Consider the following 18,730-nt stretch of genomic DNA (forward strand, 5'->3'; position numbering starts at 1 on the left):
GCTGACCTTGCATCTACTTCCTCAGTGGGATGAAGACGTGGAATTTTCTGGAAAGCAGTTTTCAGCTCAATATGTAACAAAAGTTTCTAAGGATTCTAAGAACAGGCCACCTCCCCCAAACTATGACTGTCATGATTATATCAGAATGGAATAGAAAAAGTCTCTCAGGGTGGTCTTCCCTTTAAAAGCACAGATTTTAACAATTTTAACAACTTGTAAGTCAAAGCAATACACATCCAGAAAGCATCCAGAAAAATATGAGGTCATAAAGTTGCCTCGCTCAGCACCCTTGAAAGTTTGCTTCAAATTCCCCAAAGAGGAGGCTCATTTAGAAGGAGTATACAGAATCTGGACTCGGGACCGGCCAGCCTCATCTCACCTCACACCATTTACGGCCTTCCTCCTCATTCCTGCTTTGGCTTGGCCCATCCTTCTGTCGGCTCCTGCTAGTTAGGACTCCGTCCGTTCCCTTTTCTGCCTCACCCCTGTGCCCCAGGGAGAGTGCTGACCCCACAGCCAGAGCACTGAGAAACCACACCTCGTTCCAGTCCCTGCCCTGTGACCCTCACTCATGGCTCAGACTTTGCGCCTCCCAGGCCGGGCCTGGTTTCATGGACCGCCCTAGATACTGAAGGTATATGCCCAAGACACCTTCTTTTCATTCTTTTTTCTTTTTTTTTACTGTTATTCTAAGCACTTCCTTTTACTCGCTAACCCAGAGAGGTGGAGAACAGGGTCAACAACCCAATTTCATCTTAAAAACGTAGAATGTGGTTTTTGCAAGGAAGTTATCGATAACATTAAGTTTCACTTCTACCAACACAAAATCACGTGTCTGCGGATTCCGCACGACTGACTGTACTCACATATTTCTCATTAAAGCTGTCCACCTCCGTCAGAAGCTTCTCTTGGCAGTCAGGGTTGGTGGCCAGGAGGTAGGTGGCAAAAGAAAGCGTGTTGGTGACGATCTCGTAGCCAGCGATGAGGAAGATGAAGGCCTGGCCCACGACCTCGTCCACAGTCAGTGGCTTGGACAGGCGGCCGGGCTGGTGTGGCCGGGGGGCCCCCGCCGCGCAGTGGGTGGAGGAGAACACTTGTCTGACCATATCAAAGCTGTCCACCCCCACAGAGGGGGCGGAATGTCGGGCATCCAGGATCAGTTGGAGGAAGTCTCTCCGCCTCTACGGGACAAAAGGAGAAAATGCGCATTCTGGCCTCCGACTCACACGAGTGAGATTTCTTGGACCCGCAGGTGTAGCTTTTCTAAAGAGCTCGAGCTTGATGGGAACCAGCAGCCTCACTGTGGGGTTCTCGGAAATGGCGAGAACCTGGAAGCCCCGACTATCCCTCCCATACACTCTGGGTCTCAGACTTCGGTGCAGCAAGCCGCAGACGGTGATGATGCCACCGAAGAAGGATGAGGCCATTCTAACTGGGCTGATTGGGAAGCGCATTAAGCCGTTTTGGGAAGGAAAAAATAGAGCACGTCGCAGAACAGTACGCACAGTGGAATCTCATTTCTGTAAAAACGGTATGTGTACGATATATACAATTACATGTATTTGTTCATGCGTAGAAAATGTTTAGCAACATCCATACCCAGTCGCTCACAGGGAGCTGGAGGAGGTAGGGAAAACTCGGGGTGGGGAGGATGGAGGGAAGCTTTGATTTTTTTTACTTTATACATGTTTGAACTGTTGGTTGGCTGGTTGGTTTTCCAACAATAAAACAATGAAAACATCATGCAGATTTAAACCAAAGCACAGGCTCCCTTGTTCCCTTATGCACCGTTCAGGGCTCATGGGGGTGGCCATACATCTTCCTCACACAGTAGGAAGGTGACAGAGCTGGGGATGGGAGGGAACTAGCCTTGAGGATGCTTGTCTCATCCTTGGGTCCCTTTTCCCCCAGGGAACCTCTGCCCCATTTAAGTACTTAGAGCTTCCTTACTGCCTTCCCCTCCCTTCCTTACCAGCACAGATACCCTTTGTCTTTCACTACCACTAACTGTAACTATACAAGTGTTTACATATTCCTTCCGTATGGATGAAGTGTATCCCTGGCATTTCCCTTCTTCGAAAAGCCCGTTAATGTGATGAGTGACAGCCAGTATGTTCCTCTTTTCCAAAGTTTATGGGGCTAAAGCAGCAAAAGGAGGGCTTCTGAACCACTGGCAGGAACATACTGTAATTTCAAAGTACTTGACTTGGTGCTGCGTTTGCTCATTCATTGGCTTCTGAATTTCTGTCGCATGAATAATCTGTGCCCCACACGTCAGCACTTAATTCCCTCTCGTGAGGTTGTAGTTACTTCCCGTCTTGTTGCTTTTTTTCCTCCGTAAGAGTATAAACATGTCCAGGGCAGGACCCTGTGGCCACCCCCCTACCCCGGGGTGGGTGTGGTGCTGAGCATGTGTTAGGTCTGTATAAATAATCCCGCAAGAACAATGAGATGCAGTAAAATGCATTTGAGAAAGACCCTGTTGGCTTTGCTTACAAGTGCACGGGATCTGGGGCGGGAACCTTGGAGCACCGGGCCTTTGCAGCTTGCCTGCTTCCCCGCTTTTGTGACCTTGCAAGGTGTCTGCCTCTCAAGATTCCGGCAGGCCTCCCAGCTAAGACGAGGGGCCTCAAGGACGTTGCGTTTCCAGGGCGAAGGCCTGTGTGTCTTGCCTGCCTGCTCAGGTGAACCATCGTTGGCTGCCGCTTGCCACTCCGGGCCCTGGTCATTCTGATTTCTGGGTGGCATCGTCAAGGGCTGGCTCTCCCCAGACTCCCTCCTGATGCTTGGCCGACATCTGGGTGGCTCCTGGGGCCCCGCTGCCCACCCTGGTCCCATGGGGCAGAGTCGGGACAGGGCAGGGGATGATGGCCCATAGGGGAGCTCAGAATCTTCCATTGCCTTGGCTCCTGGATGAGAATTGGCAGGACTGACAGCTGGGGAGGGTTAAACTCCTCAGGGCACCAAGCAGTAGTCCCCAAGGCTCACCTATGACTTTGCTGGAGGGCGGGGTGGGCACCCCGGTGGTGGGCAGGAGAGCTCCGGTGGCTTTTTCCAGTAGTGGAGCTTCGGCTGGCCCCCTTTCCTCTCCCTGCCCAGACAGGCTGCTAGAGGGCCATCAGGCGTGGTAGAAATCCGTCTTCCCCTCCAGCTCCAAAGGTCAGTGGAAAGGGCTGCTCTCTGGGGCCCGCACGCTGGAGAAGAGCATTAGCGTAGATGGGTTTCTTTAATTCGCACTGCATCACGGAGGCTATGTGAACACTGCCCATTTAGGACTGAAACAGTGCTGCTTTATGGTTCTATCCAAGAAAAATATGCACCCTGATAGATGTAGGTGTCTAATCCACCCATCGGCTAGAGCTTAGAAAAATATTTACCTTTTAACATCTGTGCTGCATTTTCCACTGCGCAAACACACATCTGCTTGATGGAATGTCTACAGAGTTTAGATGGGTTTAAAGCAAGTTTTCTTAGTAACCATATAGCTCTGTCTTGACACGGGCAGTCCTGGATTTGTGGTTGGGAGGTTTTTCTCAGATCAACTCATTGTTTGAAACAAATAGCTCTTGAGTTTATGAAAGGAAGAGCTTGAGGCAATCCTAGTAATTGGATCTTTAATAAATCCCTCACCTCACAGTAAGCCGTTGGGCGCAACAGTTTTAGGATCTGCAGCCTGATTCCACAGCCTGTGGGTTTCGGGCTGGGGGAGCGGGAGGGGAGCGCGTATGACAAAACTGTCATCAGGAAGCCCGTCAGAGCACTGCTGAGGTTTGAAAACGCGGCTCCCTCGCCCCTTCTTCCCCAGGCTTCCTCATCATTGTGGAGATGCAGGAACCCGGATGAGAATGTTCTGTCCTTTTAGGAGGCAGGGCTGGGCCAAGGACCCCCAGGGAGCTGCCAGTTCTCACACTTCCAAGGGTGTCGAGTGGAGTTCATGATGGTGTGTGGGCCAAGGGTCTGTGAGCGTCTGTGCACCTTCCCCTGCCTCCTGAACTGGGACACCTTTGCTTCCCAGTATGGGGTGGGGGGAAGCCAGGCGGGATGAGGCTGCTGCTGGTGCCTCCCGCCACTAACTGGCCCCGCCCCCACTCCCCATCTCATTCTGGGCCAGTGGTGCAGCCAACCGATCTCCGCGTCCCTCGTTAAGCCCTCTGAGCCAGTCTTTGAGGCAACTCTGCCACGCTCATGCGAGTCAGTTCTGGAGAAGACATTTCAGGCCTATTTTTTCCTTTTGAAGCAACTTTCTCGAATGCAACGAGGCCCTTAAAGAAGAGCATTATACATGCATGAGTGTATCCAACAGTGAAATTATTTTCCCAACACTGGAAAGTCCTATTTCTGTTCTCAGCCAAGTTCAAACAACAAATTATTTCTTGGATTTCCACTCTGCAGGAGGCCTGGTGCAAATCTGTAGGGAGGAAAGAAGTCTCTAGGTCTCAGAGGATGCGCAGGAGCCCTCAGCCCCCGATTGTGTAGCCACGTCCTCCATGCTGAAAGCCAGTGGGGGTTGCTTGTCAGCTGCCCAGACCCTCTCTACTGCCGATGCTCTTCGCGTTGTACAACTCCATCTTGCCGAAGTTCAGGAGAACGAATATGCCAATGGAAAGTCCATGTTGGCTCATTTATCTAGAAACTTCTTTGGGGCGGCTGATGCCGGTGCTTGAGAGAGAGAGGCTGAGCATTTGGGGGGGCACCCATGTCAGAATGTGGACAGTTTGCTCCGGGCTTCTCTCCACCGTCCTTCCCCCTCTGCCCTCACCCTTCTCGTCCGTGTTTGCCCCCCACGACCCCACCCCTTCTCCTTTCCTTCTAGTGCCCTGGAAAGCCCTGAGCGGTAGGCGGCTAAAGGCCAGCGTGCGGGGTGGGGAGGCAAGAGGGAAGGGAGAGTGGTACGAGATTAGGCCCCGTTCCATTTCGCTGCTGTGTCCTATTAGGGTCCCTTACCTCTTCTGCTGCTTGCTGGTCCCGCAAGGCAATCACGTTCCTAACGAGTTTGTTAAAAAATCCATTCAGTTCATCTCGGTTCTTATTGGGCAAAATCCGGGCCAGTGGGACCATTATGGATGGAAATGATACTTGAAAGAGAAAAACAAAAGCAACACTGAAAACAGGGCGGCAGTAACCCGGGGCTATCAGATGCCTGTTGCCAGGGAAGCAGAACACCCACCCCCCGCAGCCCCCCTTTGGAAGGCAGGGCTCCCCTCGGGGTCCGCGTGCTTTATCGCAGGGCTCGAGCCTGATTCCACCTCCCGACTCCTGACCGCCCCTCGCACATTGCAAGGGCTCAGTGCATGTCTGTTCAGTTGCGTCGGCGCTGCCATCCGGCCCCTGGGACGTCAAGCTCGCACTTAGAAATGAGTTTTCGGGGTCCTAGGTAGGAGGGCCCGAGGTCTTCGTGTTCCATCAAGGAAGGACAGATGTTGGGGCATGTTTCACATCTGAGCAAGGCGGGAAGCAGATCTGCTTTCTTAACTTCCTGGACATTTGCCTTTGTTTCCCCGGGGGCAGTCGTCCCCCGAGGGACCACCTGAGTGGTCCCCAAGAGCTGCCACGGCCATCGCTGGCAAGAATGCTGGCCCCTCGGGATCCTCCCTTGCTGTGCCAGGTGCGCCGCCTGTGCCCTTGCTGCCACGGCCTTGGCAGGGCTCCCTGGGCCAGGGACATTCATCCCCTCATGGAGGGGGGGAGGCTCGGCTGAGGGGCTGAGTCAGCTCAGCTTCCCAGCACGGACTGGGGGCCCACTGGGCACAGGCACTGCATGGGAGCCCAGATCGGGGGGTAGTTCTGGACCCCGGAGCTCTCAGAATACTCTGCCCATTTTCAGGAGCCAGAGCCTGAACCACTGTGGTGTGGCAGGGAGGTGGGCTCAGAGTGGCCGAGAGACGAGGTGTAGCAGCACCAGGACAGCGGAGCCGCCCACCGGAGGACGTGCCCGTGTCCCTAGGCCACCGCAGGTGGAGCGGACCCGGAGAAGCAGCTCCCAGGGGGTGGCTGGGGTGAAGGGTGGAGAGGAGGCTGCTCTGAATCCCCTTGGCGCCCCCTCAGTACAGTTTGAGCGCGGAGCCGATGGAGGTGCCCAGGACTTCCACAGAAATGGACTCACAATGGGAAGGGACTGACCGAGGAATGGATACAATTTAGCAGCCTGGCAGAAAGGTTAGAAGTTCGGGCAATGATCAATAACAGCAATAGCAACGCTTCAACACTTCCATAAAAGCAAGAAGATGCCGGAATTGGCCAGAGGGCAAAAACTCACTTCTTGAAATAAAAATAAAATAAATCGACCAGTCCCCACAGCATTAGGTAACCTGCCAGTCACCCTTCACGTATGATTTCTAGTTTGCCGGGTGCTGGGCTTCCAGCGGAGAAGACTTCTGGAGAGGATTTTGCTGGAGGGGGGGAATATGTCATCGAAAATGAAAGGCTCTGGGCTCCCATCTTGGCTCTGCCGTTCTAAGCTTCAGTTTTCTCATCTGTGAAGTGGGGACGAGGTGGTTCTCACAGCAGTGGTGGCGAGAAAGGCCAGCACTACCCACCTTGCTAATGAGTGGCCCCGGCCGGTGACAGCAGAAGCCTGGGTGGTTCCAGGAGCTTAAGGTCTCTGCAGGCGGACCCCGCAGGGCGAGTCTCAGAGACCCCTCCAGCGCCCCTTCCTCGTGGTGGGGGCTGAGCTGCTGTGGGGTCTGGCCAGCTTGCCAGACCCCAGTCCTATACCCATCCCCCTGGGCAAGAGCTGTACTTACCGATTAAAACCAGGACAGGCCTGGGGATGGAGTATGCAAAGAAACGCCTGCAGTGCGTCACAAAGGGGTCCTCGGGGGCCCTTAGGGAGTCCACCTGGGTCCCAAAGGCGACACTCGCAACCACATCTGTGGTGTAGCAGCTGTAGCACCTGCGGGAGAGGGAGCCATTTGGGTTTGGGAAGGACTCTGCCATTGGCCTGGCCATCGCGCCCTGCCCCCACCACCAAGAGGCCCGGCTCCATCGTCTGCCTGCTGCAGTGGGAAGCAGCTTCCTGCAGAGCTGAAGTGAGGGGATGGGATCCCTTGAGCATGGCAGCAGAATTCAGGAGGACACGCGGAAACACACTGGATAGCTGACGCAAACCAAGACTGGGAAGGGGAGGAGAACATCACTTCCCTGACTCTCCGGCTCCAGGCAGACTGAATCAACCAGCTACAAAGTCCAAGAAACGGGCTCCGAACCTTCCTCCCCGTGGAGGGAAACAGTTGACCCAAAGCCCACGCGCATGGAGCCAGAGCTGGGCGGGGTCCGTCCAAAGCCAGGATCGAGGGGTCCATTGGTACAGAGCAGGTTGGGATCAGCAAACTGGCAACCTGGTTGTCTAGTTTGGTTATTTTTGTCCCCCTCTCCCTCTTAATGATTTTACAGTTTTTCTAAGAGTAACAGACCAAAAACAAGGGCGCTTCACACTCAAATAAATCGAAGACAAACTTCGGGACCAGCTTCATGAACACATGTGTGTTATTGAAGAAAACACACGTTGCGCTTTAGAAACAAACAGGAGGAAAAGTGGCAATAGTTCCAGCAAAGTTAACCTCTTCGGCTCTAGGAAACCTGCCCTCAAAGGGCCATTTTTAAGCCAGAATGATCTTTTCGTGCTATCTCCCGGGAGCAGTCAGGTGAAGTTATTTCGAAAAAAAGGGCTACCAACGGGGTATGCATTTCCTTTTATAATGAAAAGTTCTTGTTTTTTGTGGCTCGACACTGGAGCGGGGGCACACGCAGAGGTCCTGTCTTCCAGGCTCTACCACCAACAGCTTATCGTTAAGGCATAAATGACATCTCTAGATGACTTCTTTTCCTTTGTGTGCTTGACGGAAAACATTCCTACAGTTGATTACACATGTCCCCGCTATAGTGAAAACAGTTTGCCTACTGAGTGTGATTGCGTCTGATCCTAACCCCCCAAGAGTTAAGGGTTTTTAAGTTAGTGATTTACTTTGCTTTCATAGTTGGTCTTTAACCAACGCACACAGCCCACGACCAGAGAGAAAAGAGTGTGAGAGGATTTTGTAAACACCACGGCACCATTTGAATGCTGGTGATGGTTTATGTTATTACTTTATGAGTAATGATAATAAGAACGAGTCAGCTTCTGGCTGACCCGCCTCTCTCGCCCTGCTCCTCCCGGGCTGGAAGCCATGACTTAGCCCAGGACAACTGGAGGGGAAGCCGGATAATCAGTCATTTCAATTTGGAGTCCACCACTAAGTCCTGGCTTCTAGGCTGAGGCGCGCAATTCTTGCGGTAAAAATGCATGGACTTTCCCAGCTCACCCCCCCTCCCGCCCCCCCCAACCTTGTCGCTCTGACTCCTCCTGCATCTGCAGAGGTCAGAGGGCGTATCCACCCACACTCCGCTGCCCACTCAAGGCCTCCCTCAACACGCCACACCTACCCTGGGCTTTGTTCACATTCTCTTCACATCTTACGCAGGTTTCATTTCTTCTTATTATTCAGTCCACCCATGCTTTTTATGAGCTTCTAGCATTTCCATAGTTTGCTGGTCCCAAGGTAACTGTCCAGCAATTATGTAGAGTTACAAGAAGCAGCAATTCAAACGCACGATTCCTCATCTGTCATGTATCTATGTAGCGCCCTTACCTCTGGATGTCGAAAGCATCCCCGGATTCCGCATAGCGTTTTAAGTGAGCCAGGAGCAGATCGCAGGCTTGGCTGATTAGGGGCGTCATCTGATAGCAGATAACAAAGGGGTAATTAGGACACCATGCAGGGAGCCCACCTAAATTAGCTGCAGATAAAGGGATCATGTGCGGAGCTTCCTGGGAAAACAGACATTGTTTTCAAGGTAACTTTCACGCAGCTAAGAATCAAGAGGAGGGTCTGAAATTCACAAATATCGTAAAATACAATAGCTGTAAACGTCTATTTTGGCTTAAGCAATCTGTTCTTTGGGAAGCAAAAAGAAGAAAGGATTTAGAGTAAATACTGGGAAATAATTACAAAAATGATCATTAAGTGCTTAGACAGAAATGAGAATCAGTACTCGGTTTCGTGACATTTGGTTAGCATTAGAGAGTAAATAGACCACAATCCATATGTACTCTCTCTGGAATTAGCCCCAATCCATGTTTGCTTGGTTCCAATTTTACTTTAGGTTTTCTGCTAGAATATAGAATCATAGTCTCCAAAGGAACGTAAGGTCGTCCATTTCAACTTTTTACCCAATACAAAAATCACTTTTAGCACCTTTCTGAGGGATGGCTATTCATTTTTGCTTCAGCCACTTAAATCTTTGAATACATATGTGTAAGGGAACCCTTGACTTCAAGGGACCTTCCGTGCCTACCTGGGAAAATTGCTGAATTTCTTTTTTAAAAAATATTCAAATATTTTCATTATGGAAATGTCTAGCATGTGCACTCACACACAGAGAATGGTGTTGTGAACATTCATGTAATTATTGCCCAGCTTCACCAAATTTGGATCTCATTTGGAAATCATTTTTGGCTGCCGTCACTCTGACCCCAGCAGTCTGGCTCAAGCAGGTGGGATTCTTTGCGGAGCCTAAAGGCCACTCACGTGATCTTATCTTTTCTCCTGTATGTTCACAAAGCCAAGTCACCACCATAGAATATAGTGTTATTCTAACGGGTGCACATTCTAGAATAACACCATAGTTAAAGCAACATGCTATAACACATTGTTCTGAGCATTTCTTATGGAAAACATTTTTTTGAAATGTAAATAGGTTCAGATTTTACGATTTGACACTAGACCGTAAATTCCTGAGGGCAGAGAAGATTTTTGTCTTTTTGTCTCTTTGTCTTTTTGTTCATTTTTATGTTCCCAGAACCCAGAGCAATGCCTAGCACACAGTAATTATTTGTTGAAGGAGGAAATGAATTTGAATGATTATTTAAGACCCAGTCTTGGCCCTGAAAATCTTGAGGCTTTAGGGAAAGTTATAGAATGTTAATCTACTTATTAGAAGGTATGTTGTACTGAGCCAAAATTTGTCCCTTCTGACAACCTCTCCCTGCTTTTAGTAGACTTCTTCCACACAGTAGGGATTCAGATACCCAGAGAGCAAGCGCTGGTCCTCTTTACCTCCTAGACACTCCTCACACAACATGGTCTGCGCACACTTCTCCATTCTTCTCTCTCTCTATCTTGTCAGTGTTACTCCTAAAAGGCAGCTCCATCAATGGAACACCAATATTTCAGGTAAGATCCCATAAATCATAAATGGATCACTTCCCTGCATGCCAGTCCCAAGCCCAGGTGTATGTGGACTTTTTGAGAAGACATGTGGGACAGGCAAATATGAGGTTCAGGTCAGCAAAAGCTACAAGGTCTGTTTCCAGGAATCATCGCCATATGCAATTGACTTTTTGACACTTCAGATTCCGTTCATTAGAAAAGCTTTATATTAGGTTCAGAAAAAATGGTTGATAAAATCTTGCTTTTTGTTAATTTATCTCAATAAAAGCCCACTGGAACTCCAAAAAAAAAAAAAAAAAGAAAGAAAAGCTTTATATTTACATTACGTTTGTTGCTGTAAAAAATTGTCCTACCATGTGCTCTGAGCAGAACAATCTTTTAACTCCCCTAAGACATGCAGGTGATTGGAGAAACCTGGCACAGTGGGATAGCCTGGGTGGCTGTTGGCCAGGTGTTGGAGGGACACATGGCTTTGTTGGACCCCTCCTTCCTGGAGGTCTGAAAGCCACCCCATGTTTTCTGGAGTGTAAGGACAGAACTGTGACACCATGGGCCCAACTGTTTGCTGTGGGAGCTCTCTCTGGAGGAGATGGTCCTGAGAAGCAGAAGGACACTCCTGCTGAGTAAGAGTGAGCTATCGGCTAAACTCAGGGCTGTGTGAGTTCCCGGAGTGGGGACCGTGGCCTGGGCAACACCAACAGGCAGGTCAAGGAGCAGATGTTCAGAGCAGAACACTGCCCCCTCTGCCCCACTCCATGGAGAGATGACAGAACATCTGAGATTCTCCCTTGTGGCCAAGCCTTCTGGGAGAAGTATCTGGAGAGGAAAATTCTAAGAAAAAGGACTTTCTTCTCATCCAGCTTCAAGGCCTTAGAGCACGAGGGTGCGTGTGCTGCTCAGTATAGGTGGGCCAAGGGGCGTACTCACGCGTTCAGGTCTCATCTTCCATAACATTGGCTATTGTTTCTTGTTCCCTCTGAGATTTGGTAAATGTGCCTTCTAAGACTTCATTCGGTTTGTCATTGTGTGTCCAGGAGCAAACACAGAACCTGTGGCCCTCCACTAGGTCGTTACTTTAGGGAGCTACAGAATTGGTCAGTCATCAGTGTTTCCAGTTCTTTGGCCACTTGTGCGTGAACCTAAGTAAATAGTCAGCCAGGCGCCAACTGATGGGTAGGTTGGCCGGGAAAGAGTTTGTCCAATGATTTGCCGAAATAGAAATGGAATTAACCTCATGTGCCTATCCTGGAGTCCGCTCAAAACAGGGATAAGAATGGCTACCCTGATTTATTCTTGGTAACTCTGGCGGGGGTGAGGGGGGGGGATCTTCAGGACAGCTGTATTCTTTTCTAAATATTCACCCAATTTAATAATCCATCAAAAGTGCATGTAAATGGGTCCTTTTCAGTGGCCTCTGGGCCATCACTCTCAAAAAATCTTAGACTACCTACGTGTTTGGAGAACTCTGCTATCTCACCCACTTTTCAGCGACTGCCTTCGCTGGCTATATTCTTCCATTATTTTAATAAACTTAGTGGTACAAGTGAACTCCATTTTCATAAAATCCCATATACCAAAATTTCTCTTTGGTTTATTTCAGAGGAATAAGAACACGGTAAAAAAAGAAAAATGCTGTTTGAAAGGAAGTCTTTTTAGATATCAAACTTACAGCTCCCTTAATGTAACAGAAATGGTATGCAACATAAAATTGGATTTGTACTCAACTCTTCAGAAGCATGCCATGTGCATAAAGAGGGGTCCGCCCATACTCAGTCCAGTCGTATGCTGGACAGTGCAAAGGGGGGCTGGACCCACCACCACCCACCCTCGATTCCTCTACGTGTTTGTAACTAGAATGCTTTGTGGCTGACTGGCATGATTGTAGTTTTCTACCATGCTCTGCCTGCTGTCTGTCGCACTGAATGGTTAATGACATTTTTATTTGGGTTAATGTGATATGAGATGGGGCATGTAATATGAAAAATGTTTTAAGAAGCAATGCAGAGAAAATATTATAAGACCGGAGAGCGGATCTGTATGTTGGCCAATGGGCATCATTTCAGGCTTTCTTCCTTGCATTATACACAAGTAGTTATGGAATATTCACTCTCACACGAGTTGCATACAAACAAAAGCTCTCTTTGATGGGCTTGCAATCATCTTTCTACAATCCACAAGCCCAGCAGTTACTCCCCTAGATCTTCAGACAAGCAGGGATAGGTGGCTTGTGCAAACACACACGCACAGATGAGCACACAATGCTATCGTCAGATCTTAATAAAGGATTCTCATTTGATTGTTATGTTTCATCTTTGTAGGATAATGCGAAATTTTTATTTTTGTTTTTTTCCCCATATTTTTCATAAGGCATGGACATGATACTTACCAGATAAAATACTAATGCTATTAGGTTTTAAAAATGATTTCCTCTTGGGGATGACAGTCTAGCAGCCACGCCCGGGAAGAAAGGGTTCCCATTTTGCATCTTTCACCTCTCACATGGGTTGGCTTTATTCTAGACGATGCTGACCGTACAGCTGGCCAGCCATTTGGAAACTAGCAGTCACCATCTAGGGTAAAGTACCACGCTCAGTCTGGGGAAGAAATTCATCAAGGAAGGAAGTCCTTGCTCTTTACCGCTCTCTACCTGGAACTGACTATTATTAAATCCCCCAGTTAAAAAAAACTGGATCTTTGTTTCTTTCTTTTTTTCAGACTGTATCTGAGGATTTCTGAGTCAAGCAGAGACAGAGGGCAATAGAATTAATTTAACAAGGTGGAGAGAGCTTTCTGAGTGGTCAAAATAGACAACTCATGTGGTAATGACAAAGAAGAGCTAAGGAATCTCCTGCTCATAGGATTTCTACTCTCCTTTTAGGTGATTCCCAGCATTTTGCCAGTGGGGCTTCCTTCTCTGAGGCTAAGATGCTGACCTTGTTGAGTACACCTGACCCCGTGGGAGCAAATATTCAAAGCCACTGCCAGTTATTAGATTTCCTCTCCTTGGTACCTTTTAGTTGTGTGACCTTGGGTGAATTGCTCAACTTCGGTGAATCTATTTCTTCATCTGCAAAATGGGGTAATAAGACCGTCTTTGAAGAGTTGTGACAGTGATTAGAAATATATAAAAGGCTTGGCAGTAGAAGGCATGCCAGATGAGGAACCTCCCCTCTGGAGGACCCGCATGCTCCCAGACAGCTCTGGATGCCTGGCACCATTTTCTTTCCTCTTATTCCTTATAGACAAGACTCCAATGGATCCACCTGTCCTTGACTCACCATGTTATCATTAGTTCCTTGTCTCTCTCCCTTCATCTTTATCTCCCCATCGACTACTCTAATTCAGGCTTTGCCACCTGTCACCTGGAATATGGCTGTCATCCTGCTTCTTGAGAACAAAGAAGCGTAAACATCTTTTGTACTCTCAGTACTTTGTATAGTGCCGGACACATAGGCAGACTAAAAAACAGTTTCCAAAGAGCTGCCTAGCCTTCTTTCTTTTCACTTTTCAATACATTCTGTACTTGGAAATGCTTGTTATCTATGTATGGAAATGCTTGTTATCTATGTATCCCCACTGACTGAAGGACATAGGACAAGCCTGTTATCCTATTTTCCAAAGCCCACTAAGAATTGGATCCTGCTGGGGCGCCTGGGTGGCTCAGTGGGTTAAAGCCTCTGCCTTCGGCTCAGGTCATGATCCCAGGGTCCTGGGATCAAGCCCCACATCGGGCTCTCTGCTTAGCAGGGAGCCTGCTTCCTCCTCTCTATCTGCTTGCCTCTCTGCCTACTTGTGATCTCTGTCTGTCAAATAAATAAAGAAAGAAAGAATTGGATCCTGCCAATAACCATGTGAGTAAGCTTAGCAGATCTTCCCCCGGTCAAGCCTTCAGATGTGATCACAGCCCAGGCTAAATGCAGAGACCCTGAAACAGAGGCACAGCCATGCTGGATTCCCGACCCACAGACATCACGAGCTAATAAAGTTTTGTTGTTTTAAGCTGCTAAGTTTTGGGGTAATTTGTTAAACAGCAATAGGTAACTAATACACTTTCAGTGTCACCCTCTCATGGCAATTCCTGGATGTTGTCATGTGTTATTGAAGTTTTCAATTTGTCCTATCAGGAATGAGCTCAGCGCAACACATTCAGTTTGGTCTCTAGAATTATCTATGTGATGACAGATTGACGGAATGTTCCTTAAGGGTCTTGACATAGAAGGAACATTAATTGATCAAAGAGCTCTTTCTGTCTGAGCCTGAATGTCATGCAGTTTACCGGGAGCAGACTCTGTGTGGAAAACCTGGCACTTGTGCCCGTTTTACCTCTTACGTTGGGCAAGTCATTTGAGTCTCTCTGAACTGGGGTCCTTACCCCCAAACAAGGGGCTAATTGCACTGCCCTATGAATTCCCTTTCCATGGACATTCTAGGATTTGAATGAGGTCCCTAAGCATCAGATTGAGACAGTTACTTAGAGACCATGGAAAGAGAAGGCAACTTCCTAGTCTGGCACAGTGAAGGGGTGGATCCACAAGCCTTTCTGCTTGCTCCAATACATCCCATCTGTAAGAAAGTCTTCTTGTATCTCTTTGATGCATTGACTTTAGAATTACACAAAGACCTACATCTGGTTATTTTTATGTTTCAATAGTTTAGTAAAAATGAGAATTAGAAATTCAGATCCTCTGACTCCTAGCTTGTTGCTTTTGTCTCCGAAATCAGAATCCATTCTCTTTGTTCCTCAGTCAATTGACTTCTAGGTTATAATTTCACTGAATGCAGCTCTGATGTCACGGACTTGGAAAACAAACAAATCAACAAACACCATTAAACCTTTGGAGCCCCCTGGAAATTTGGAGAACAGGGTCAGCCTGAAGGCTAGAGAAGACACATCTCCTGAGCAGGGAGCAGGAAAGAGAGGGTCCCTTCTGCATTATCTCACACTTTTAAACTGAGGTGACCCCCACACTTTGATGGTGTGCAGGCAGGGTGACTCATTGGTCTACATATGAAGAGGGATTCAGAAAAGAGCCTGAGCAGAGGGCCCCATCCTGAGATGAAAATATGGGCCTCGGGAGCTGTCCCCCCGTAACCCCCGGGGCCATGGAAAGTGGAGACTCCAGAGGTATGACTTGCAGCTGTCCTCATCTGCCCCGGAAGTGTCTGTCGCAGGATCTAGGGGAAATGGCGCATCCTGCAGGCTAAGTGCCTGAAACCCCTTTCCTTACTCCCTCACTTTCAAGTACTTAATAGCTCCTCACCCTCCAGTGAAGCTCGCACCAAACACTCCCCCAGCACAGAACTCTCTGTGCCTCAACCTACTTTTCCAGTTTTCTTTCACTAATCCCTTATAGGTACCCTGTGTTCCAGCCAATTTGTTAACTCCTCTATTCCCTGAACACATCTTGTACTTTTTTCCAGACGCGTTTGTTCCCGTTGCTCAGTCCACTTGCAATGCACCTTCTCGCTCTGCCAAAGCTCAGTAAAATCTTCAGGACTCACTTCCAACACTGTCCCCTATGCCCCAAAGTGGCTTCTGCTCCTCGAAAGAAGACGTGAACTCTGTCACCGTTTTCCACTACTCAGTAATAATGTAGGATTTATGTACTTTGTTGCCCTTCTACATTATAAACCCCTTAAAGACAGGAACTAATAAATCTTCATTGAATTTTATGAATTTAATGTTTCATTCTGTTTGGCACTCTTAGATCTACAGGCTAGGTTGTTTTGGAACGGATGTCAGAGGGGGATTTTCTGAATAAATAAGGGTCAGCTAATGGGAATGGGAGAAGGTATTTAAACATATTGTTGACTTCAGAAATAATAAAAAAAAATACCTTAAAGTGCTTTAAACTGGGGGCTAACAAATGTAAAATTAATTCTGGTTAACAAAAATTATTTCCTTCTGCCCGCCCCCCCGCCCCAGATATTAAAAACATCCAGGACTTATTTTTATGCAGAATTTCCTGCTGATAAGTATCAGCTCTAGCCATCTAGGTGAATAATCAAGTGTCATTTCTAAGTCGGTGTTTCCTGTCAAGAGTTGTGGCCAATTAGAACTCACCCTGACGAGGAGGAGGCTGCCGGTGTTGCCAGGCAACAGCCAAGCTGGGAGGCACATTTAGATGCTCGTTTAGATTTAAGCAGTGGCAAGTCAGAGTGACACTATGATTCTGGCAAAGGAAAGCCAAATTATAACCCAGGATGGGGTACCCGGGATGAGGAGTGTGTTTTCTTTTAAATGCAAATGGAAAAGGAACATTTTAACCAGAATTTAAACAGTCCATCATTATACCGATTTTAATTAGGAGGTTAGGTGTCAGTGGAATACAACTGTGTCGAAGGATAATGGTCTCTTGCTGCTAGATAAATACCCAGACATTCTGGAAAATGGGCAACTGGTCAGGCAGAGACAATGTATTTTTGGACGCCACAGTATTTATTACCGCAGCCGCACTTGGTTGTAATGACTTCCATTTTTATTGTTTGGAAGGATTAAGAAATAAAAGCAAATATTAAAAATAGACTGCTGGAGGCTCTTGCAGCTGAGAGAGAGCTGCTTGCTGCAACAAGCGGGTTCTGTTCTAGAAGCCCTCATGCACGATCGTCTGAAGAGCGCACAGTGAAAATGTAAAGGCCAAGCCAAACCGTGATGAAGACTGTAATCCTGCGAAGACTTTTGCCCTGAAATGATCACAGCTATGCATTTACTCATAAGCTGGCTATATCAACTTAAATTTTTTAAAATTGTAGTCATTCTGGAGTAATATGTCTTCTCCAAGGCAGGAAAGGCCTAGAGGGAATAATAACCACATCTGCCGCTGCCTTTAAGATTCATACATTATTGACTGTGCCTTCCTGACAGGAAACATCTGGATGAAAGTGAAAAATTAGGCAGAGCGCTGGATTCTTGGCGACTGTGAGAGATACCAGCCTTCCCTGTCAGTCTGGTTTCTCTTTAACTGAGTCCCTATGCACAGAGATACGATTGGCTCTTTTCCTGTTGAGTGACGCACCCAGCCAGGCTCAGACTGTCCTGTGTGAAGCTTCCAGCTCTCCTGTATCTGCTCAGGGGGTCACCATCAGCTTAGTGACGTGGGTGAATGAGGAAATACCCATCCCTTCTACAGTGCTTTGAGGACTGAGAAGACACCAGCCACCATACTGGGTAGATCCTACCCCCACCCTCCTCCCCCCACTAGAGGCACTTAAGAATGGCATCCCCCATGGACTTTACCACGAAAGTCACAGTGCCCTGTGGCCTCATTTCTCCCACTAGCCGGCTTTGACGTTAATGACCTGTGTTTTCACCTACTAAGAACCTATTTGAGCCCAGAACAAACAAGGTTAAACGGATTGCTTCACTGCAAACTCTCCCAACCCATTAATATGCTAAGGTACATAGCAAATCTCTCAGAAGATGGTTGTCAGGGGCGCCTGGGTGGCTCAATTGGCTAAGTGTCTGACTTTAGCTCAGGTCCTGATCTCAAGGTCCTGGGATTGAGTCCTGTGTCAGGTTCCACACTCAACAGGGTCTGCTTGTCCCTTTCTCTCTGCCCCTCCTCCTACTTGTGCTTTCTCTCCCTCTCTCTCAAATAAATATATTAAATTAAATAAAAAAGATGGTGGGCAATATTTTATGGAATTGTATGACTATGGTCCTTTCAATCCTCAACAATTTTAAATCCTTTTCCTTGGTAGTAATTCATAGTTTTAAAGTTCATTATCATAGTTTTGATGTATTCCTCTTGAATGTATTATTTTATTCTTGGTTACACTGAAAGTTAGCTGCCACTTTTGTGTTGACTTACATAGTCTTAGAAGAGTCTTAGAAGCTTATTCTAACTGACTTAATACTTATAAAATCAGAAGAGCTTAGAGGAATTTACAGATGTGTAGATTGCACGGTATGCTCCCTCTTTCAGATGAATGATAAAATTTAAAAATAAAATTAGTGCTAACCTGGGTCCCAAGGGAATCCCCATTATTTATATTTTGCCCTCAGAGAAGAATTAATTTAACTCCAGTTTCGTTTCCTAAAATTAAATCTATTTGCTTTCTGACCCATAATAAAGTTTTACATACCCCAGGGTTACTCATTAGTAGTCTTTGGTAGAGAATCTAGCATAAGACTCTAAAAATCTCAATAAATCTACTGGTTCCCTTTTTTTAAAAATTAATCTCTTAGGGTGCGGGGTGAACACTCTGGTAGGTCAATTGGGCAAAATATTTCCTAATTAAGAACAAAAAAAATCCATTGTTTTCCCAGCAGTGCTCAGCAATCTTGTAATATAAACCTCAGTAGCTTGGCTGTCACGAGACTACGACTTCAGGAGCCTCTTTTTCTGGAATCAGGAGTGCAGCAACCAAATTTTTACCAGGGCTGTATCTTTCTACGTCATCCCTAAACTGAAGCCAAAAGATCAGTTTTATTTTAAATAAAAATAAGGCTTTGTGATTTAATGCTGATTTTAAAGTAAATTTCGAGCATTGCTGACCAAGGCTGCCCAACAGGCGGATAA

The 18,730-nt window shown here is 47.4% G+C and overlaps 1 protein-coding gene across 1 annotated transcript in view; it reads right to left on the reverse strand.

The window, feature by feature from the left end:
• Positions 1 to 18,730, reverse strand: part of TBXAS1 (thromboxane A synthase 1) — a 164,151-nt gene that overhangs the window by 43,179 nt on the left and 102,242 nt on the right. Inside the window, exons 7-10 of the mRNA XM_032867796.1 lie at positions 8,628 to 8,716; positions 6,744 to 6,892; positions 4,945 to 5,075; positions 867 to 1,181 (exon numbers count right to left, since the gene is read on the reverse strand). Of these exons, the coding sequence (XP_032723687.1) occupies positions 867 to 1,181; positions 4,945 to 5,075; positions 6,744 to 6,892; positions 8,628 to 8,716 (684 nt within the window). The remainder of the gene's footprint in view (positions 1 to 866; positions 1,182 to 4,944; positions 5,076 to 6,743; positions 6,893 to 8,627; positions 8,717 to 18,730) is intronic.

Source organism: Lontra canadensis, unplaced genomic scaffold (assembly GCF_010015895.1).
Source record: "Lontra canadensis isolate GAN:19392208 unplaced genomic scaffold, GSC_riverotter_1.0 scaffold2, whole genome shotgun sequence".
Classification (NCBI taxonomy): Eukaryota; Metazoa; Chordata; class Mammalia; order Carnivora; family Mustelidae; genus Lontra; species Lontra canadensis.